The 23,170-nt window shown below is 39.9% G+C and overlaps 3 protein-coding genes across 4 annotated transcripts in view; 1 reads left to right on the plus strand and 2 right to left on the minus strand.

The window, feature by feature from the left end:
- LOC103151978 (vesicle-fusing ATPase-like) overlaps positions 1-2,643 on the minus strand; it is a 22,851-nt gene extending 20,208 nt beyond the window's left edge. Inside the window, exons 1-3 of the mRNA XM_016660855.1 lie at positions 2,608-2,643; positions 1,253-1,338; positions 396-503 (exon numbers count right to left, since the gene is read on the minus strand). Of these exons, the coding sequence (XP_016516341.1) occupies positions 396-503; positions 1,253-1,338; positions 2,608-2,628 (215 nt within the window). The 5' untranslated portion in view covers positions 2,629-2,643. The remainder of the gene's footprint in view (positions 1-395; positions 504-1,252; positions 1,339-2,607) is intronic.
- A 1,724-nt stretch (positions 2,644-4,367) lies between these two features.
- Positions 4,368-12,562, minus strand: psmd11b (proteasome 26S subunit, non-ATPase 11b). Its single transcript, XM_007572288.2, has 13 exons — positions 12,444-12,562; positions 10,981-11,082; positions 10,554-10,750; positions 8,899-8,956; positions 8,510-8,704; positions 7,978-8,122; positions 7,815-7,875; positions 6,544-6,606; positions 6,209-6,334; positions 5,809-5,844; positions 5,657-5,708; positions 5,423-5,565; positions 4,368-5,338 (listed from the first exon to the last, which is right to left on the minus strand). The coding sequence occupies exons 1-12, from the start codon at positions 12,532-12,534 to the stop codon at positions 5,423-5,425; spliced, it is 1,269 nt and encodes a 422-aa protein (XP_007572350.1). The 5' UTR covers positions 12,535-12,562; the 3' UTR covers positions 4,368-5,338.
- Positions 12,563-13,601: 1,039 nt separating this feature from the next.
- On the plus strand, positions 13,602-20,443 carry cdk5r1b (cyclin dependent kinase 5, regulatory subunit 1b (p35)). 2 transcript variants are annotated; one of them, XM_007572299.2, is made up of 3 exons: positions 13,602-13,939; positions 16,276-17,268; positions 18,638-20,443. In XM_007572299.2, exons 2-3 carry the CDS (start codon positions 16,364-16,366, stop codon positions 18,657-18,659), a joined length of 927 nt encoding a protein of 308 aa, XP_007572361.1. In that variant the 5' UTR covers positions 13,602-13,939; positions 16,276-16,363; the 3' UTR covers positions 18,660-20,443. The 2 variants fall into 2 exon arrangements, with proteins under 2 accessions (XP_007572361.1, XP_007572368.1); XM_007572306.2 differs by lacking the exon at positions 18,638-20,443 and having other exon boundaries at positions 16,276-17,272.
- The last annotated feature ends 2,727 nt before the right edge of the window (positions 20,444-23,170 follow it).

Raw genomic sequence — 23,170 nt, forward strand, 5'->3', positions numbered from 1 at the left:
TATTTGTCATGATGGAAATAAAATAAATTAAACATGCACGGGATTGCCAGTTATTTCTAGCAGGAAAAAAGAAATAAAAAAAGATGACTAGAGCATGTTTTCAGAGCTCAACATTCCTCGTCGCGAGGAGGTTGCAGTAGTACCTGAGTCCTGTTGCTGCCAGTGTTTTAGACAGAGGAAGAGCGGGCAGAGAAAAACAGGGGGAAAAAAGCAGGAACAGACAGATTGAGACAAAAGAGGCCCATGCAAGACAATTCACACATTTGTCCTTTGAACAAATTCAAAAACTGTTTTGTTTTTTGTTTTTTTTAAGTCAAACTTTAGGACATTCTTTGCAGGGTTAACTGTACAGGCCAGACGCAGTCAGGCAGCATGTAGGCGGGGGAGTGAAACACGTGAGCCGTACCTGCGGCAGGCTGAAAGCGATGGAGCCGACGCTCACTTCGTTATGTCTCTTAGTGGTAAACACAAACTCCTGTTTGTTATTGGACACGACCACATGTCTGCAGGCACAACACAAACAACGACAAACAATCAGGTACAGCGGTTAAAAAAAAACAAAGGCAAGTGGGTTTTTTTGTTGTTGTTGTTGTTTTACTGAATTTTTATTTCAGTAATTTGGTTTAAAAAGATCAAATCAAATATTGTCACTGTCTGCTGGGCAACTTTTAAGTCAACCGCTCATCGTATCACGAGAAACTTTATTTTAACCGGAAGCCACAATAATTGACATTAATAGAGACAAAATGAATAAATACATCAGTCTTATGTGTAATGCCTTTATCGAAAGGACTTTCGATTTTTGATGGCTAAAATCGAGACGCTAAAGGAGATTTAAGGCATTATCCTCATTCCTGTCGGATGTGGGATTATTCCTTTAAACCTTCCAGTAAAAATTAAATCAAGCTATTTTAGAATCAGCCCCTGAAGTACCGATAAAAAAAGCAAACAGCTTGGTGTGAAGTGCAGCAACATGGCGTTGCCCACCGCCTGTACAAACATGAGAGGATTATTTCAAATATTGTAAAACTCGTCGTAATCGTTCAATCTGCCCCCTCCGTCTGTCGTCAGCTGATTGGTAAGATTTAGATCTAAAGTCAACACACTCAGCTCCACTGGCATGTTTCATAAAGTTACAATTCAACACTGTTTATACTGCTTATCCCTGAATGGATTTTATGCCGGGTGAAAAAGTTAACCAGCTGTGATGCATCAGGAAAAAAAAAAAACAAAAAAAAAACATCTCACTTACTCTTCCAAGTTCGGCTCCTTTTCACTGATCACGACGCGGTTGGTCAGGGAGAGGTCGTCTGTAGGGCACCTCACTGCCTTCATGGTCTGAAAGAAAGACAGGAATAACCACGACTTACTGATATTTCCACTGAGAATTTAATATCACTTTTAAAAGACTTAGCCAAGAAATCTAAATGCTGCTTTTGCACCTTTAAATGTTTTAGGTTGTCACACTAATTTTAGTTCCACGCAAAGATAACAAGCTCTGTGACAATCATCAGCGATGGTTTGGTTCATTAATCCAGGACAAATGTTTCTGTGAGCAAAAGCACAGAAATGCCGGTTGCGTCAACAGAGAGCAGCAAACTCCCCGTGAGACTGTCTCAATGTTGTTTGGTAGAGGTCAAAGGTAAAGCTCCTCTCGTGTGTCTACGAGTGAGATTTGCAGAGATCCACATATCCAAATGTTACGCTCAAAACTTGTCATGAGTAAATACAAGGAGAGCGACCTTTTCTGCACAAAAAGATGCCATATTCTGGAGTGGATGGTGTCTACTGCATGAACAAAAATTGTTCAAGTGTTACGAGGGATTCTCAAGGGAATTCAGGCAATTCCAATACAAAAATAAGCTTTATCCAAACAATATTCTTTACCAGTCTTGAGTCATTTGTAATCGCTCACAGATTTTCTTAATATTGCCTACATTCATATTACCTTCAACAATGACTAGCTCCCTTGCTTCACTATCCCCACAGCATCTTTCTGCCACCATCATGTTTCAATATAAGGATGCATGGAAGGATGCTTCAAGCTTAGTATATTGTTTTGTTTTGTGGCCTAACTCCATTTAGGTTAACTCCCAAAAACTACATTTTGCAGTTAGGTTCTAAACTCCCGACACCAGTTTTAGTTTTGCATGTGGATCAAAAAGTTCATTTCTGGTCTCATCTGACTTGGAGCGTGTGCTTCCACATGCTTGCTGTGGTCCTCAGTTTATGTTTAACTTTAAACAAGACTTCCTCAGCAGGTGTAAATTGTATTTTCAAGTGTAAAGTTGAAATTGTTGGAACGTCGGATTGAAATCTGCTAGCGAAATAACATGGAGAAAAATATAAAAGATGTGTACTGAAAAGCGTTAAAAAAACATTTCAATTAAAACTTTCAGATTGAGATGAAGCACCCTTATGCAGCCATTAAATTCAATGGCACTTCCTTCATTTTACCTTGTAAACACCGGGGCTACATTCACTATTCAGCAGCATTTACACATCAAAGACGGGTACATTGTTTCTCGGAAATATTATCGTATTGGAAGATAAAGCAACTCTCTGGTGTTTGGTCATTTTAACCTATAAACCAATAGCAGAACCAACCATTAACGGCAGACTGGTCATAAGATTCTTCTTCCGGAACTTCAGAATGACAACTGATCCTGCTACTCTGGCTAATGCTGTGCAGGCTCATTTTAAAACTTCCCGTTTTAAAATAGTATGGTGTACTTTTATGTATTTTTTCCTTCGCTGTATATTGGTGTCGGAGTTCCAATAAACTTGTCAAAATAAACTCACCCGTGTCGCCATTTTTGTTGGATTTAACTGGACATCAGATTTTCGTAGACAAAAAAAAAAAAGACTACAGAAACAAATGTAAAACGTACAGAAATGAGTGACGAACCGGAGGCGGGATTAGAGTACGTGGCCGAACGTCACTACGTACGTATATTACAGCAGACGGAAAGTCCGGGTCATACGTCAAGGTCGTCGCCATATTATGTGTGGCAATTTCTTAACTGCAGACATTTTGAGTTAGTTTAAGGGCGTTTAAGTACACCCTATTGAACATTGGTTATCTTATTTTGAATTGCAGATATATATTTTTTAAATATTGATTACCATGACTACTGCTAAAATGAATGTACTTTGCACAAAAAAGGCCATTTTTTTTAGCCAATTTCTTTTTTTTTTTTTTTTTTTGCTCCATCATGGTTTAGTATGCAAACATTGTCATCAAGTTGTAAACAAATTGCTTGAAGAAGTTTTCATCCCACTTTAAACTTCCGAGCCACTCCAGAACTGTTTTCCTAAGGCTTTTTGGTTTGGATGTATGCTTTGGGTTGTAGCCAACCTTAAATTAACTTAATCTTTATCTTAAATTTGTAGGAGAACCTGAATTTGTAATTCCCTCCAGCTATGTCAAAAGAAAAAGAAAGAAAAACTAAAGAAAAATCCCCAAGGCATGATGCTGCCATACTTTGGGGAATAGCTTTGCTACTGGGTATAGGAATGTGTTTGTGTCAAATACAACTATTGGTATTAGAGCTGGTCTGGTCTGACATAACCTTGGTTTTGTCAGACCAAAACATACAAGTCATTCTAAAAAAATTAGCATATTGTGATAAAGATCATTATTTTCCATAATGTAATGGAAAATTTTGGCATACAGCTCATGAAAACCCAAAATCCCAAAATACACAAATCATCAGTATTAAAACAATAAAAGACCTGAAATATTTCAGTTGGTGTGCAATGAATCTAAAATATGAGTTTAATTTTTATCATTACATTATGGAAAAGAATGAACTTTGTCACAATATGCTAATTTTTTGAGAAGGACCTGTATTTTACCACTTGCTTTTGGGTGACTTCAAATCAAATGTTCCCTTTTCTGAATTTAGCTGGGCTTAGATATTATACTAAAGAAATCCCTTTCATATCGCCAACCTAGGATTGCCTGGAAATACAGTACATTCTTCACATGTAGTAGGGGCTCACAAGAAATTCCTGCAGCTCATTTAATATTGCTTTCTGATACATTATTTTGTGTTTAATGCCTTCCAAGACAAATCAAGTACAGCGTTAGGCCTCCTGGGAGCATCCATGACTGGTTTTTTCAGTCTTCCCATCAACTTTGATGGACATCCAATTCTTGGTAATTCTGCCATCGTCGTCCCACATTTTCTTCACTGGATGATCGTCTTCACTTTCTACCAACATAAATCTGAAGATGTAACCAGGTCATTTTTAAAGAGAAGTTGTTTTTTTAAGTCAACTGAAGGCCACTGTCAAAAATCTTAGTGGTAGTAGGTAATATCAAACCTTTTGTGTCTATTTTGTGGGAAAAGACAAGACAACTGTTAAAATACAAAATATTTATTTTTGAAAATGTCTTTATAAGAGAGAGAAAAAAAAAAAAAAAAGAAAGAAAGAACCAAATCAAACTCATACAAATAGTTTGGTTACTAGCAGACTGGGCTAGTGCTAAGAACTAACGATGGAGAAGTGTTCACTTGGGAAAACCCGCAGACTTTCAGAGGCGATGGAAACAACTCCACTTCTACCCTGCGATTTCATTTTGCACCCAAACGTTTGAGGCAAACCGAAGCGCCAAAAAAAGGTGGCACTGTTGGTGAAATGGCGTACTGTCTGTTCGGAAAACTTAAAAACGTGTCTGGGAGGGGCGGAGGGTGCAGATATGTGGCAACAATGTGATTTTTTCCTTCGGCAAAAACACAAACTAGAAACCAAATTATATAAAGCTGAAATAGAGAGGGGAGGTCAACTGTTGGCATCCTGAAGGAATAACAAATGTGCCAGCTCGCTTCTGAAGGATATGGAGAGAAAAAAAAATAAAAATAAAATAGAAATAAAACGGAGGCCTTGCTCTGCAGGTTGCGAAGCAAAAGGCCGCAGAGGTCGATGTTGCACCTGTGAGGTTGCAATGGAGTCAGCTGAAGGCTTGGCAGGACCAGCCTTACAGCAGATATAAACATATATGTGATCCTACACCTATTGTTAATCTCTGTTGTTTTTTTTTTTGTTTTTTTATGCACTTATACAATATTCCCTGATGGCCTGAGTTGGCCGTTGACTGTTGTACAGAATCCTGAAGAGTTATCAAAATCAGGAAGGAAAAAAACAAACAAGTGATGAAACTGTCCGTTTGAAAATCAAGGATGGGGGGAATCCTGTTTGTTTCTCTCCCTCGTTTGTCCCCTTTAAAAATAAAAACGTTACACATGCTGGTCAAAACACACACACACGCACACGCACACACAACGCAGTTCTTCCATCTCACGGCCAGCGGGGGCGGGGGGGCTAGTCGGCTCTGAGAACGAGAGAGACGAAAACATTTAAAACAAAGAACCTAAAAACAGACAGAATTGGGGTTTCTTATCCAACGTCTCCTCACCTATGTCAGCTTCTTGGCTTTGTTGTAAAGCGAGTCCACGACTTTGCTCATGTTCTGGATTGTTTCCAAGGCTGCTTCGTACGTTTTGTCCACCGGAGGCTCTTCAAATATGATTAAGACACCTTCACCTTGGTCGAGGATTCCTGGAGGAGCGTTGGGAAAAGTATGTCACACCACTGAAGGCTGCTGCTCTGACAGAGTCGGTGCAACATTAAACCGGACAAGTTAAGTTACCGTGAAACTTTTTGTCCAGAATCATCTGTGATAACTTCCTCTCAACATCACCCTTTAATGATGAAAGAAAAAAAAAAAAACAGTACATTTTTAAGACAAATCACAGATTTTAATTTAAATGTGAACAGTTAATTGTTTTTGCTGAAACTTACCTTTGATAATTTGATAAGATCTGATATGTGTGCTATCTGAAATGAGACAGCGAGGCAAATAAATCAAACATTTCAAAAAACACACAAAAAAAAACAAGGTGCCTTAAACCCAAAAATTAAGTAAAAAGGAAAGAAAAAAGAAAAAAAAACAAATGGATATAGTATACAGTGCCTTAAAAGTAAAAAACAGTAACCAAGCTGTATTGTGTTGGGACTAACTCAAAATACTGCATGATCAAGGAACTAGAAGGAGCTGTTGTTGCAAAAGTAGATTAACAAGGCTGGAAGAGGCATCACTCTTAATTCAGAGGTTTATTACAAATCAACACCACACCCGGTGACTCGCAACATACTTTTCTCACTGAAAAGTGACGTAATCAAGCATTTGTAGAGTTCTTACCTGTACTCTGGAAAAAGGCTCAATGACTCGAATGAGGTTTTGTTCTAGCAGACTGTCGTACAGCTTGGCCAGGTGAATGTTAATGATCGGATCGTCTCTAAGCTCTGCTTTGTACTCTGTCAGCGCCTGAAAGACAAAATGGTTTGTCGGATTAAAAACCGACTCAAATCAGAAGGTATAAATCTGTACTTAATGAACAACTTTGTAAAGGTCAGAAAGTTCCCTTTTCTTCCCCAGTTGAATCCAGGAAACAAAGCTGAGGTCAAACTGAAAGCAAAACAGTCCTGAGACTGATTTATAAAGAAAGAATATAAAAGGTGGAAGATATTTCTTACCTTTTCAAAATCTGCTAATGATCTGTTCTTGCTGGCCTGTGCAACACATTTCAGTGCATCTGTCTAAACACAAGAAGACAGAAAATGCTTCAGTGCCAACTTAGGCTCCGTTTACAGTTGAAACTCGTTTAGCAGATCATTCTGTGCTGCGTTTGCTTTTCATGTTTACATGCAAACAACTGCATTTCACAGAGGAGAGAAAAAAAAAAAGACATTCAGGGACAGGGAATCAAGTCTAGAAACACAAAAATGCTTTTCCACACTAATCAAGATATGCAGGGGGGAAAAAATAATATTAGGAGTGAAACAACAAAAAAAATCTAAACTGATGACGATGCACTTCTTCAAAACTATCCATACTTATTGAAATTATCCAAGTTTTGTCACATTTTAAATACAAACTTTATTGTATTTTAATGGGATTTTATGCGACACACTAACACAAAGCAGTGCAAATCAGGAGAAGTGAAAGAAAAAGCATACAGATGAAATTTCTAAAAAGTGTGGTGGGGAAATATGGTGAGTTCAGGTGAAGGCTCGTGTCTTCCTAGGTTTGTAGTTTTCAAATGACGCACTGAGCACATCTCAACGATTGAGATATGTTTTATAAAACATATTTTAAACTCCATTCTTTGGTCTTCATGCTGCCGTTTTTACTCTAACAAATCTTCGAGGCCTTCACAGAAAAACTGGATTTACACTAAGAGCAAATTACGCAGTAGGAAATGTTGAGCAGTTCTTGGTTATGGTTGCTGCTGTGGAAATGCATCTTCATTATGTAACTTTAAAAAACACTTCCTTCCACTTCACAATCATGAAGTGATACATAAAATTATGCCAGATGCTGCTGAAGTTTGTGGTTGTAAGGTGACAAAAAGTGGAACAGTTAAAGCTGCTTTGGGCGGACACCGTGTTGTTGACACTGAATGTTCGTTTTAACCACAAACAGATTTTAAATTCCGAGAACTAAACAAGGATTGCATTGAGGTCATGAAAACGTCGATGTTAAACGAGAAAACAAACAAAACAAACCGGAGAAGATTCCCTCAGGTTCAAACAAACAACAAGGAATAAAATGTTAGAACAAGAAGTAAAACGTCTCCTGGAAACAAAAAAAAAGAAGGTCAAATCTATCAGGATTGTAGAGTCCTGGATGACAAAGAATCCACACCAACACATTCAGCATTAATCAGACCTTTTGATTAACACTGTTACATATGGAAAAAATGGAAATAAATAAATAAATAAAAATCTCTCGATTCGGTACGTACCTGACGCCCGGCATATCGCAGGGCCAGTTTGCCGCTGACCAGCGCTTGTACCTCCTCAGGTCTAAACCAAACAAAAAGGCTAATTTATGGTTCCAATTTCAAAAGTGAATTCCAGACATTTATCTCAGTAAAAATTGACACTTTAAGATGCAGAAGTACTCACGAGCTGAGCACAATTTTGCACAGCAGCATGTATTTGAGCGCCGTAATGGCTCTGGGGCTGTCGATGGAGTCGTAACCCTCGAAGGCCTCAAAGAAGTAGGAGTAGGCCGTCTTCCAGTCCTTCTCCTCTGCCGCGTGAATGATCCCTGCAGCAAGACATGACACAGCGCGACATGAAGCGTTTTACGGTCACAGTAAGAGACATAAACCTCCGTGAAGTGTGAAACGTCCACAAAGCCGGATGAGGCTCGTTTAAACTGTAAAGTTACACCGAAACCAGCAGGGACCTTTCACCTTTGGTGTGTTCATAGGTATGATGTTCTTGTTCTTGCTTTTAAAGAGGAGAAAAACTGAAACGTTGACATAAACTATCCCGAAATTGGGAAATCGCGCGAGTAAGAAATAATCTAGAGCTGCTTCAGACAGTTTCTAGCAAGCAGTTGTGACGATTAGATCGGTTTTAATCGCCAAAAATGAAACATTTCTTTTAAGCCATCAGAGATTTTGAAGCATCAGCTCGATTCCCATCTGACCTGACTGCATGTCCAGCGTCGCCTGGAGCTTTGGGGGACAATAAATGGCGTTCGCCGTGGTTCTGGCCGAGGTCAGGGCGGCGCGGGCCTTGGGCAGGTTACTGAGAGCGTGGTATGTCTTGCTTTCGAGCAGCTGGACCTCGACGAGGAGCGCTTTGTCGTCCATCTTCTTCAGCTCCTGCAGCAGCTGGGAGCCTGGAGGAAGGAGAGCGAGACCGAGTCAAAGTCATGCCCACCAAGTGTTGAACATTACTACAAAACTGTGACACACAGATATGAACATGCTGCTTGTTTCTCTGTTTTAATCTGCTCAACATAAGAAAAAAAGGTGATTATTATGCGATAGGCGGATCCTAAAAACACCACATCGAGTAAGCAACAAAACTCACCAAGAGCCAAGGCCTCCTGGTATCTTTGGGTATCAAAATAGAGGGAGATCAGCCGAGCCTGAAATCGGAGAGAATGTTAAAATGAGCCACGGAGAAAACGCCAAGCCAAACCGCTGAAAATGTTGGGCTGACCTTCATTTCATAGAACCGGGGTTCTCAAATGTTCACGTTTAAAGATTTGGATCTTTAAACGTGAAAATTAAAAGCTACTATCTTAGCTTTTAATTGCTGAATCCTTTTTCATCACCTGTCTCAGTTTGACAAGTTTATTCAGACCTCTTACATTCCAAGAGGTGAACTGAAGGTCAGTGGCCATCAAAAAAAAAAAAGAAAAAAAAAGAAAAAATTATTTCAGTTACGTTATGTGCATTTAAGAGTAAGCTGCAAAGGGAAAACGTGACAAATAAAGACAAGAAAGTATAAACACAAAAAAACAACTTCATCGGACTTCATCCGAATAACTAGATGAAGTCAAAAGCTCAGAACTCTGGTAAAACTTTCTAATATCAACAGGAAATGAAAGGATTCAGAAAATAGACTTCACTTAATTCAGAAATAAAATGGAATCCACTGGAAAATTATGAATAACTCATAATTTGCAACATTTTTTTGGTAACAATATCAGTGTTACATTGATATTTACAACAAACATCATTTTTTTATATTAAAATTCAGAAAAGAACAAAAGTTAAACATCGCAGCATCTAGAAAAAAAAAAACAACAACAACTAGTGTATGCTTTGAATGAGCTGCTTAGACACAGGGCCTTATATAATTACTTTTTTTAACCAAACTGTAGTTTAAGGATTTCAGGTTTTACAACATAAATATGTTATTTATCATAAAAAGATAATTAAACAGCTACTCATTTTATAATTTTAAAAATTGTTGTTTTTAAACAGCTAACCGGATCTCATCAAGAATAAAATTGTCTGATTTCCATCTATGGCCGATGGGACAGTACATCACATCTCTACATGAAAGTCATTTCACTTCAAGTTCCTCTGTTCGCCACTTCAATTCAGATCCATAAATGTGGAGCGACAGTAAACATTAATTTCACCATCTTTAAATTAAACACTGCCACAGCTCTTTTCAACAAGATAAATGGAAAAAAAACTGAGATATTCCCTTTGTCAAATAAAAACTCCGACCGTTTCTTAATGCCAGAGTTAGATGTGACAGCTTGGCCAAGACGTCCAGCAGCAGTCATCAGATATTGCTTACAGGCTGTTTCATCACATGTGTACAAGCTCCAGGTTTTATCATTCATTTGCCATGATATAAACAGTCTTATTTAATGACGACTTTCACTTTAAGATGGAAACCTTTCCCGCTCCCTTGAGCCACCGCGTTTTAAGAACCGATCCCCTCCGAAGCCCCTTCACGTTTGTACAGAAAGCGGAAATAAAAAACAAAAGCAATTAGTTCAGAGTAACTTAATATTTTGGCAGGAATTGTTTCATTATTGTAGGAGTACTCAGCGATCAGGTTTTGGTCACTGCGTCCTGGAATCAGGTTCACTAGATACAAAAAGTCAAATAAAGAGAGATACATCTTCTCTTACTGAGTAAAGTTACAAATTCACATAGAAAAGTGCGGTTGAGGATGGATTAGGTGCCGCTCGATGCACCCGCTACTTTAGACGTACTGACCTCCAGAGCCTGTCGTAGGAAGGTCCGCTTCTCTGCCTTTGCCCACTCGATGCATTCCAGACACAGCTCCACCTCCTGCCCGGTCGCTGCCTCCATGTCCAGGAAAAGGTCCAGCAGAGAGCGGACGAGTCTGGCCGCCTTGGCTTTGCTGATGGAAATCAGGAACGGTCTCACAAACTTCAACAAGCCTCCGAGCTCTGCAGAAAGATGAGAACCGTCAAAACTTTATAGTTCAGCACCTTTGGTTTCCTTTTAAAGGTAGTACGTAAATAGCCAGACAATTCAAAATTAGAGCAAACTTGGAAAACAAAATTATTTTAAAGAACTTTTTAAGTGATTGTGGGGGTTATTTTGTAATCATTTGGAGGCAAAATCTAAAACTAAATTCACTTCAACAACTATTACAAACATTAAACAAAAACATTACCTGCAGCCTGCCCCGTCTTTGCCAGGAGTGTTCCCAGCTCCAGGATGCTTTGCTCTTTAACCCTAACGGCCTCCTCATCGTTCTCCTGAACGTCTCGTCTCACTGTTTTAAAAACAGAAACGTTAATGAAGAGGACTGATTAAAAACAAAACTAACGAAGCAATTTCTCTGAAGCGCATAAACCCTGGTCCCTAACAGCCTTCCGAAATGGGGCTGCAGCTGGTTGCTTTACAGAAGTAAGCAGTATCACAAGTTTCTGGAAAGTACACACTTTATTGATTCTGGGGTTGGGATCTACATAAAATGTGACCCCCAATGTGTACCTCCGCCGCCTCCCATCTCATTACTGAAGCTGTGTCAGTGTGCCAAACCAGTATAAACTATTTCATATCAATTTACGGCGATACAGTCAGAAAATGCCTAAATGCCATTTTATTTTCTAAACACTTTGTGTTACAATATTTGCATTGATTTTAGTTCTGATTGCAGTTTGAGCCAGTTACATGAAATATGGCAGATTAGAAAACCCAATGCCAAGGAAAACAACTCAAAGAAGCCTTTGGCAGACCACTACGTTTCCTTACACAGACTATAAGCAGATGATAAAGAATTACTTTAAAGAATTTGTCATCAAAGTGTCATTTTCTGACAACTTATTTAAAATTACTTTAAGTACATTTCCCCAAGACAGTCGTGGAGTTGAATTCAACTAGCTTTAATTGTCCACGTTTAGAAAAAAACTATTTTTTTCTTAAAGTTGGCTCATATATTTCAATATAAAATGATTTATGTTGAACTTAATGCTTCTTAAAAGTGTGCTAACTGACTCACAGATTATCCGGCTAATCTGTTCAGAATCAGAGTCAGATTGAACATAATGGGTCCTGAAGTAAACAGAGCAGAGACTAGTTGACAGTTATTTGGCAGGTGTGACAGGGCAAATTATTGACCGCCATGTCTACAGACACATATTACCTTCTGATATATAACGTTAGGAAAATGTGTCCGATTTGAACTTGCTGACTTACAAGCCGATTTTAAACAAGTTGCTAATAAATGTCCCAGAGATAAGTCGGTGAGTGTTTGCCTTTCCTAATCATGGAGCTGATTTCACTGTGCTCAACATTACAACAGGCTAATAACGCTAGCCGCAGCACTGGCCCTTCAAACGGGATACTTGGACACAGAACCTATATGCTGTGAGGAAATACCACGAAAACGAGCAAAGTTCTTGAAAAGAAGTCCGTCTTTTACGACTGCTGGGGGACACATGGGAACCATGGGCCTAAAGAGAGAGCTGAGCCGCTACGGAGCTAACGTCCAGCTGCTATCGGTTCAGCAGTGAGTCAGCACGGCACAGCGCCGGTTCAAGCTGCTGGAAAGCCTCCGACAGTCACGGAGAAACACGGAACAAACAGGTTCAGAGGAACCGGGTCTAACGGAAGAGGGAAATAAACACCCACCGATTGAATGAAGGATGTCAATAGACGCATTCCGGTCCGTGCTAATGAGAGACTGAGCTCTCTGGAATTCAACCACTGCTGCGGCCGCCATCTTCCTTATTCAAATACTACTTGAATGAAAAGTACGTGCGGCGAATACGTCTCTTGGCGGGCTGACGTCAGTGTGCTCTGCGCTAGGCGTGACTTAGTGCACTTCGGGAAATGTAGTATATTGGTTGAACAGGTCCCCCCAGCGATTCCAAGTCTTCAAAATCAGCATTGAAGACAAATGTACTTATAGGCTTATTTGTGATATCCTTACATTTCTTATATATATAATCTGTGAGTTTGAAGAGAACATGAGCTACCTTAATTTCTTTAGCTGCTCTGACCTTTGTTGTGCAAGAAACTGGAAAAGACAAACCTCACACCATATTTGTCTGCCTCTTTTCAAAACACATTTGATGTATAAAGTGGGGGCAAACAATGGTCATTGAAATAATTCTTTAATTATGTTTATTAGGCGGGTTCTTATTCATCTACTTTTCTTGAAAGACCAGAGAAATACATTTGAACTAAGAAACAGGCGGGTTCTTATTCATCTACTTTTCTTGAAAGACCAGAGAAATACATTTGAACTAAGAAACACACTCGTTGAAATATTATCTTGGTCCACTTGAAATGCAAAAAGGAAAAAAAAGAACATAAAAAAGCATAAAAGACTTTATCTGAGTGACTTATACCAATAATTATATTTTCTTAAATAAAGTGATTGATAAGTCAGTACCAGGCCATTGTGGTTTCACAATTCTGTTAAACACAACAACAGGAGCGGACAATGTGCTCCACATTATTTGGGGGGAACAATTTGAGATAGTAGTGTTTTGTGAAAGTATTTAACTGAACCTTTTTTGCATTTTGTCACTTTAAACAACAAAATACAGTGCATTTTACTCCAATAACATGTGACGCATTGGGAGAAAATTATATACAAAACTGGAAGTTAATAGCCGATCTCCATGCCGCTCATGTCGCCCATATACCGCCGCTGCTAACCCTAAAGTCCCGATCTCTTTGGGTTTCTGGAAAAGTCAGTCTCGACGCCCGCCAGGAGGGGGCGCCGTTTCATCGCAGATCCTCGCGATCCGCGGCGGCCGCAGCTACGCCTTTGCGTCAACCATCACAGATCACAACATCAGCTCGCGCTGCATCCCGCATCTCGCGGCCATCGGGACCAGGAGCACACCTTCATCTGAGCGTCCATTCCACAACAGCCCGGCACCGTCTGCACACTGCCGACAACCAGGCCAGTTTATTACGCTGCCTGCATCTGTTGTGCTTTCTTTCTTTCCTCTCTCTCTCTCTCTCTCTCCCCCCCCCTCTCTCTCTCTCTGGATCATCTCGGATTATTTTTTTTTTATTTGCTGCAATTACTCTGTTCGAGATGGTTTAATATTTTTCAAACGCGTCATTCTAAGGAAGGCCGTCATCTTTCAAATCATTGAGCTGGAGATCTGGTGAGTTTGTTTGCTTTCTTGATGTAATCCTTGCGCAGGGAAAAAAAAAGAAAAGAAAAAAAGCCTGTAGCCGCTGGTTGAGTAGAACGGATTTGTGGATTCCTCTTCTTGAGAACGAGAAATGCGCACTTATTATTTCTAATGAACAAAACATAATAATTTAAGTGTAATCAAAATGAGCACAATGGTGGTAAATGTATCTGTGTATGTTGTAGAGTAACAGACGGGGTGGGGAGAGAAAAAGAGTAATAATAATAACGTCTCTATTTGTGAGCCACCGCCTATCAGAGCGACAGATCTGTCTTGGTCGCACAAATTCAGCACCACGGAGAGCGCAGCATGCACGCAGCTCCTCATCCCTGCAACGTTAATCCGCTAATATCACACATGAAAAAAAAGGGATGTTCTGGTATTTCTCCCGCACCTCAGGAGCCGGTAATCATGGTTGACAACATGATGAAGATGATGATGATATGATGAAGGAACGAAGCTTGTTGGATCGAGGGTCTTTAACGCTGCAGTGAGGGAGGGAGGAAGTGGAGGAAGGGGGAAAGGGGGGTGAGGGGGAGGTGATCCAATATTCAGCGTGTTTAGTGGGTTTTAATTGAGAGGAAATACAAATGTGACCTTGGCTTTTTTTATTATTATTATTTGTGGCTCAATACTGGATAAAAGTCGACCTCCTTCACCTTTTTTTAAAAAATTATTATTATTACTAAAATGGTGTTTACGGTCCGGCCGTCCATCTTAGTGCGGGGGATGGGGGAGACGCATGATTCACTCTGAGCCGTCCGCCATAAATCTCACACTGTAAATTATGGATTATGGATCCATCTTCAATCATCCGTGTAGCTCAAATCCACCGTTTTTTTTTTTTTGAAACGGAAGGGAAATTATTTTTGGATTTCAAAATGACTAAAAAGAAAACATTTAAACTATGTATTCAAGCCCACTTTACTGAAACGCGCTACGGCCGCATCCAGACATCGTCAAATAATAATAATAAAAAAAAGTCTAAGTTTGTGTTCATCAGTCTCACAATAAATCCAGCTGTTCTGTATGAAGGCCTCAGAGGTTCTTTAGAGAACATTAGTGGACAAACAGCGTCGTGGACATTAGATAACACAGCGGGCATGTCAGGTGAAGTTAAAGCAGGTTGGGTTATAAAACGACATCCTCAGCAAGTTAATCTTTAGAAAGAAAAAAAAATAGAAACATTAACACCAGGTATCACTCTGGATACCCACGGTGAAACGTGGTGCTTGCGGGAATATCTTGGTGTGGGGATGCTTCACTCTTCAGAATGGCTGTGAAGATGGAGGGGGCTTAATACTAGCAGTCATGGAAGAAAACCTGTTACAAGCTGCCAAAGACTACAGACTGGAGAGGAGCTTCGCCTTCCAGCAGCATCAGAGCCATAAACATACAGCCAGAATTACAGTGGGACAGTGGGGGATGACAAGGAAAAGGAAAGCGGTACAAATTCCCATCTACATTTTGCCACAAGACATGTAGGGCACTCTTACTGGCATCACCCTGAATCCAACTGCAAAATATAGTGATGGCAGCATCATGCTGTGGGATTGTTTTGCTTTATAAGGCACAAGGAGGTATGATCAAGTTGTTAGGTGAATGGAAAACAACAAAATATGAAAACATTGACACTGGAGCTTCACCTGTGTATTCAGAATAGTCAAAGTCCATGCCTTAATACCGGGCCTCAGAATACGTTTTTATGGATGCTGTCCATCCAAGGGGACTGATGTTGAGGTATTGTGGAAAGGAAAATTGACAAGATTTCGCATAGCTGCTGCAGATATAGAACAAAATAATCACAACTCCAATTGCAGCAAAACGTGGTTTCCGCAAGGTACTAATTGGCAATAATTTAGTTATTCATGAACGTAACTTGTATTGTTGTTTATTTTAAATTTTTTTAATTTTTTTTTTTTTTTTTTTAGGGAAAACAGGGTTTAGTACAAACACATTCAACAGTTTCTAGGTTTTTAACTTTAAGCCCTGTAATCCAGATCCTAAGTGTGTAATTTACCTTTTATTTGATTACATTGTGTTGGTTCATTATGTGACCAAATGTGAAATGTGGGGGGTGGGGGGACTGTTCATAAGCAGCGCAATGCCTTCTGGTGGCTTATGATGCATTCTGCCTCTTAGAGATTCAAATCAATGCTTCTAACATCCTGAGGTATAAAACCACTCTGAAGATATCTGATAGAGTTTTACAGAGCAGAGAGCTGTGATGTTATCTAAAATGAGCCCAATGACTGGAGAATGACTCCTTATATATATATCTTTACCAACTATGTTTCTGCTTCCAGGAGGTGCAGGCTGTCCAGGTGATAGATACCCCCTCAAAGAGCTCAGACCTTTGACCCTGACGCTCCTGGACGCCTCCTACCAGCCGCCATGGGAACCGTTCTGTCTCTGTCCCCCAGCTACCGGAAGGCGGCGCTCTTTGAAGACGGCCCCGCCACCGTGGGCCACTACACGGCCGTGCAGAACAGCAAGAACGCCAAAGACAAGAACCTGAAGCGCCACTCGCTCATCAACGTGCTGCCATGGAAGCGGATCGTGGCGGTGTCGGCCAAGAAGAAGAGCTCCAAGAAGGTGCAGCCCAACGCCACGTACCAGAACAACGTGTCCCACCTGAACAACGAGAACCTGAAGAAGTCGCAGTCCTGCGCTAATCTGTCCAGCTTCACCCAGGATCAGAGCAGCCCGGCTCTCAGCAAGAGCTCCAACAACACGACATCCTCGGTCAAGAAGGCCCCACTGACTAACTCCAATGTGGCCCCCGGCACCCCAAAGAGAGTGATCGTTCAGGCCTCCACCAGCGAGCTGCTGCGCTGCCTGGGGGAGTTCCTGTGCCGGCGCTGCTACCGCCTGAAGCACCTCTCCCCCACTGACCCGGTGCTGTGGCTGCGCAGCGTAGACCGCTCCCTGCTGCTGCAGGGCTGGCAGGACCAGGGCTTCATCACGCCGGCCAACGTGGTCTTCGTCTACATGCTGTGCCGCGACGTGGTCTCCTCCGAGGTGGCCACGGAGCACGAGCTGCAGGCCGTCCTCCTCACCTGCCTCTACCTGTCCTACTCCTACATGGGCAACGAGATCTCCTATCCGCTCAAGCCCTTCCTGGTGGAGAGCTCCAAGGAGACCTTCTGGGACCGGTGCCTGTCCATCATCAACCTGATGAGCGCCAAGATGCTCCAGATCAACTCCGATCCCCACTACTTCACTCAGGTGTTTGCCGACCTGAAGAACGAGAGCCAGAAGGAGGAGGAGAGGAGCCGCCTGCTCATTGGCCTGGACCGGTGAGGGGATGCTGGGGGTGGGGGGAGGAGATGGGGAGGAGGAGGAGGGGGTTAACTCCAGTCTGGCATTTTGACATCTTTTAAGAAATGATCAATGATGCTATTTATTCACTACTGTCCAAACTGCCGTGACGCCAGGTTACACGAGGGAGTGTTCCATATTTGTATGAAGCAGTTTTGACATTTGGTTTAATATTTGCATATACTGAAAGGATCACAATGCTCCCCCAAGAACAGTACTTTTTTTTTTTTTGCTTGTAAATGTCAGGGCCAAAATCTATTTTCAAACTTGCAAATAATGTGAACCCAAGAATGAAGGCTTTTTTTTTTTTTTTTTTAAGACTTATTATACTGGATTGTACACGAGTCATTCTTTGATTCTTCAGATTTCTTTTGCTCTCTTGTAAATCGTTTCATGGTCTTGATTAACACTTCAGGCTTTCTGAAGGTCCTTCAGACTTTAAACAGTTTGGTCTACATTTCAGAAAACCCATTGCCAGAGCAAACAAAAAAGCTTTAGGATGCTTTTCGCCAAAACGGTGAAGAGTCGACAGGGAAGGTGGATGGAGTTGAACGCAGGATCATCCTGCCTCCGTCGTGCTGGAGGCCACAGAAGACGTACGGCTGCCGTGGCAAGACTTGAAAATCGATACTCGAGGTTTTTTCTTATCACGGGATGCTTTATCAGCACTTTTTAGTGCAGCACCTCAGCACTGATTTACATATTATGTGCCACCCAATAGGTTTCGCCGCTGGCAGCCTGTGTGAAAAAATACCAAAGAATGGCAGAGAGAATTAAGGATTTCCACAAGGGAAAAAGAGATTCCCATGGAGATATAAAATGAAAACCTCAGCTGCAGCGTGATCCATGTCTCAGGTTCTGTGTCCAGTCTTAAAAGACACGACTTCCAGCTTCTGGAACAGGATTATATTATTTTAGAATAGTCCATCTCCCTCATTTTTTCTTTCTTTTTTTAGTACACACTGCACAATTGTCCAAAAAAAAATAAAATAATAAAAGCCTTGAATGACCTTCAGAAAGACATCTTGTTGAAGACCTTTATGAAGGATTATCAGATTTCTTGGGAGGCAAAACTGAAAGAATTTAGAGATGATTTATAAACACTGTATATACACGTTACGAAAGAAAAAACAAAACAAAACAAAAAAACAAACGCCAGATTTGGGTGAGTTCTTTACCAACTGTTAGATAAGCATAATTATATAAAATACAAGACAAAAAAAAAAGAACAAAAAAAAAAACTGTATGAAAAAGCTGCAGCAATGAATGTGAACAGGACTGAAGCTGCAGCTGCCCACCAGTGACCTTCTGACTGTTTGACGATGTGATGTGCACTGCCTACTGCAGGAGGGTGAGGGCCATCGCCTGACTGGATTGCTTCATGCTCCACGGATGAACAAGGCAACTCCCGCTGCCTCTCTGGGACATCCCCTCCACTGACACGGATGTTTTTGTCTTTTTTTTCTTCTTCTTCTTCTTCTTCTTCTTCTTTTTCCTGCGGCGATGCATATCTGACTGTCAGAGGACAGAGAGCCCAATCGGAGCCTGAGTTTTATTAAGGGTGGTGAGGTAGAATGGCCGGGGGTGAGGGGGGTTTGGAGGGGTCTGTCAGTGGACATTCAGCCCTGCTTTGTTGAACTTTTGATAAAAAAAAAGAAAAAAGAAAAAGCAAAACGAAAAAAAACAAACAAACAAAAAAAAAACTGGACGATGAATATCGTGTGTTCAGAAGGACTTACATTATTTGACAAAAAGGAAAAAGGAAAAAAAAAAAAAATGAAAGACAACATGTTCATGGATGTTTTTGCTCCACGGGGCTTTATTTATTGCTTTGTTTTCCAACAAGTTTTCTTTTTCTACTTAGAAATGTAACATTTTGCACGTGTGCCATGCAATTTTACGAAGCCTCCAGGAGCTGTTATTATTATTATTATTATTATTATTATTATTATAATTATTAGGATTATTATGTTTCTTCCTTTTACTTGATTTGCGAACCGACTGCATCTGCGTTAAGAGAATGCTGTGAACAAAGTGACGCTAGTTTTATTTATCTCTGCTTGCTAAAATAAGGCTATTTATTTACCAGGGAAGAAAAAAAAAAAGTTTCTTTGTACTTTTTCTGTCGACGGGTTGTGTTGCAGCCACTCTTGTGCTCATGCTTCAGCATTAAAAATGTTCTTACGGTGCCATATCATTGAGGAAAACACTACTGAGACACTGGACGTTGAGGCAACTTATCCCAACATCTAACTTATTGCCGTTTAGGTATTTATTCAGTTGGGCACATTGGAGTGATGAGAAAGGGAAGGACTCTCAGAGGAAGGGGTTGTTGGTGCAGGAGGCGCGCTTATCCTTGGTGAGAATGAAGATTGAGCTGGTTTGTTTATGTTTTGGGCCCATTTATCGAAACCTGCGTTTAATCTGACCATCACCAACACCATTTGCAGCCTCCATTGTCACCATGCCAAAACTACACAGCTTTGAGATTTTATTTTATTTTTTTTAACTTCAAGAAACCCAACCTGATGCTCCACATATCAGAAGCAGATAACAGCTGCAGTCTATATATGTATCTAAAGATCACCTATTGAAGATATCTTGTATGAATCGTCGTCTCCCGATTAAGGAGACGGTGGGAATCAAAAAGTGCGGGGCTGCGCTTTTCCAAATAGCAATCCGTGTTATTTCTGTTTTAGCTCTTTTGGGTTTTCTTCAGACCAGGCAGGAAGGTCGGGTTGAAACAGACTAAATCATTTCCCCCCCCTCTCAGCTTGAAATGTGCCATGTTTCTTCACTTGCATTGTTCACTAGTTGTTTATAAGCTTATAAAACATGAAGAAGGAAAAAAAAAAAGACTAAATTGATAGTTGAAATATTTCTGTCGGATTCTTTTTCTGTATCTTGTCGTTTGTAGATAAAACAGTGATTTAAAAACTTCAAAAAGGATTTGCTCAATGAGCTGCAGGTTTGTGTGTGCGTGTGTGTGTGTATGTGTGCGAGAATGCATGGCTGAGTGTATGTAAGCTGCAGCGTTTATTTGTACAGAAGAATGTGTTGGATAACTTGGCAAACAGCAACCATACGCAGTGGTACCAGGACTCGGTGGGAGGAAGGTGTACATGCTGTTCGATAAAGTCGTTCTTTTTTTTTCTTTTTTTTTTTTTAAAAAAAAAAGGAAAATGACAAAAAAGAAAGCAGTTGCTGTAATTTAAACTTTTTTTTTTAGTATGTTTCTGCTTATTTTAATTTATTTTTGTACTGTGATGAAAAAATAAAAATGCACTGATCGCTCAATTTTTGTCTCTTGTGATATTTTATGTCGCTTCCAGATCCTTAACGTCACACCGAGACTTGTTTCTTGAATCAAAGTGTGCAAAACGTAAGGCCTACAGCGATGTGAAAAAGTATCTACTCCCCCTCACAGTTTTCTTGTTCTTGCTAAAAATGTTTTAGGGCATCATATTTATTTTAATTTGGTTTCCAATCCTAAGGGAAACAAATGATCCAAAACAGCCTCAACCAGTCTGAAGAAGTAATTGCTCCCTTGATTTAACTGGTTGGGCCACTTGGAGGCAGGAAGAAAGTATTTGGGCTTCAATTTACCCATATGGGAGGGTAAACTGTCATATAACTTTGACTGGGTCACTTCAAAATCTTCATTTAGCTTTTTGTTTATGGAGTTATTCAGAAATGTGTTGATATCTTTGGATTATCGTCCTGCTGCATAACCCAGGTGAGTTTTGACCTAAAACCGATTAACTGATTGCTGGACATTTTCCAAAATTAAATGTTCCAACAGTTAAATTAAGTCGCAGCAAAGCAACCACATACCATCACAATGCCAGCAGCATGTTTGGCTTCCCTAAAAAGTCCACTTCTGTCAAGTTAGCACCAATCAGAGCTGCCAACTCTCTAGCCTTTCTTCCATTTTTCACTCCACCCACATCGCAAACGTGGAATCAAGCAAGCACAAAGCAAAACGCATATTTTGCCATTCTGTCGTTTACGATTGATAAGTGTGAACACAGCAGCAGTTCTCACTTTTTTTTTCCTAATCAACAGCCCCACTTTTAAAGCACCAAGGTGCAAGGAGTGAATGCCCACGCCTGTAGACATCTGAGGATATACAACCACTAGATTGAAACAGGAAGTCGATTCGAGAGATCAAAGCTTCTTCAATTATCCTGTTCAATCTGCTGTGTCCAAGAAGAGAGGTGATGCTTAAGGTTTGGACAAGCAGCGGGAAATTATTCATTCATTTAAACAGTCCACTTATCACACAGAAGCAAATACATACTATGTGATATTCTAGATACTGTAGTTCTTCATGAAATAAAGAACAGGCCATATTTTGTCTATGTTCCGAATCGTACAACCCAAAAATGCTTTCAACTCTTTGAAATAAAACTTGCTTACAATCTGGCTGAAATAGTCATTTTTTTAAAATACAAAATAAATGTAAGCAGATTTAAAGCCTCAGCTTCTTTTTCAGTCACTTTTCCGAGAGGAATTGAGTTTTATTGCCAGCGCAACGTCAGTCTCTGCATTACAGGCAACAGACACACAGTCAGAGGCAGCAACTGAAGCAAATACATTTATTAATAAATTGATTAATGCAATATTTATCATTGTGGAACATCATAAACAGCTGAACCTCAATCATACAAAAACACTATGCACAACACAGAATTACAGCACTTTCCCTTTAGTTTTACTTGCGATATATATACTTTTTAATCATATATAGTATGGAAATATTACAAAATATAAACTTAATATAAAATTAGGCACATATTGAAGGAAAGGTGCATACACACAGATATAACTTAAAGCCGCTGACAACAGAAATTACAGAGAGAAGATATAATCAGTTGTGATTTGGCTGACATGGATTGGGTAAAAAAACAAACAAAAAAAAAAACAATAGATCACAGTGAGGTGAAGGATATAATGGCACAAAAGCTGTCATACAGATTTAGACTAATGTTTAATGGGATAAATAGAAATAAGATGGTTTTTAACAATATTTCTATATTAGCTAAATGTCAAATTTAAAAAAAAAATCCCAAAAATAAATCAAAGAAAAATAAATCTGCCAACACTGCATATTTTTGCTTTAAATACTAATGATAATAATAATGTATACATTGTAATGTACGGAATTTTTCAGAAACAACAAGTGATCAGAATATCCTGAGGGGTTAATTTTACAGATTTTACAGATTTACTTTTACAGATTTAGCCACAAATCAGCAAAAGTTAGAAAGTGCAGATGCAAGAACTTGACTGATTTTGGCTTTTATTCATTTGCTCTAAGGGCAGAACAGAAAACTACTCCAGCCTACAGCTTGTGACGGTTTATTTTGAACTATATATCTTGGGGAAACTACAACTCAGTTTTGAGCGTTTTGCCATGAGATTATATTGTATAAGTACTGTGTATAATTTTGAAACAACCTTTGAACTCTTATAATTTGTTACCAAATTGAAAAATTTCTAGTAATCTACGGAAGTGGGTTTGATTGTTAGTTTTTTGGGCTTTTCGGTTTTAAAAGTTTTCTCCTTGGACTTTGGCTGCTTTTTTCCGTCTTCTGTCCAGCTCCTGACCAGACTGCGCAAGCTCATAGATATAGATATTTACAGATGATGAACAGCAGTGGAAAATCAGGTCTTGAAATCTGATAAAGATCTTCCATGCACCATCTTTTAGTTGTCTGCCAAATTTTCAGCAAATAGTTGATTGGAAATGATCATGTCAAGGAAAAAAAAAAAAAATACAAATCTGTTTTTTAAAAGTGTGTTTCACAGATTCATGAAATGAAATGGGAACAAACTGTGTTTTTGTGATGAGCTGAGCGAAAAAGCATCAAAAATCCA

This window comes from Poecilia formosa, unplaced genomic scaffold, assembly GCF_000485575.1.
Source record: "Poecilia formosa unplaced genomic scaffold, Poecilia_formosa-5.1.2 Scaffold7, whole genome shotgun sequence".
Taxonomy (NCBI): Eukaryota; Metazoa; Chordata; class Actinopteri; order Cyprinodontiformes; family Poeciliidae; genus Poecilia; species Poecilia formosa.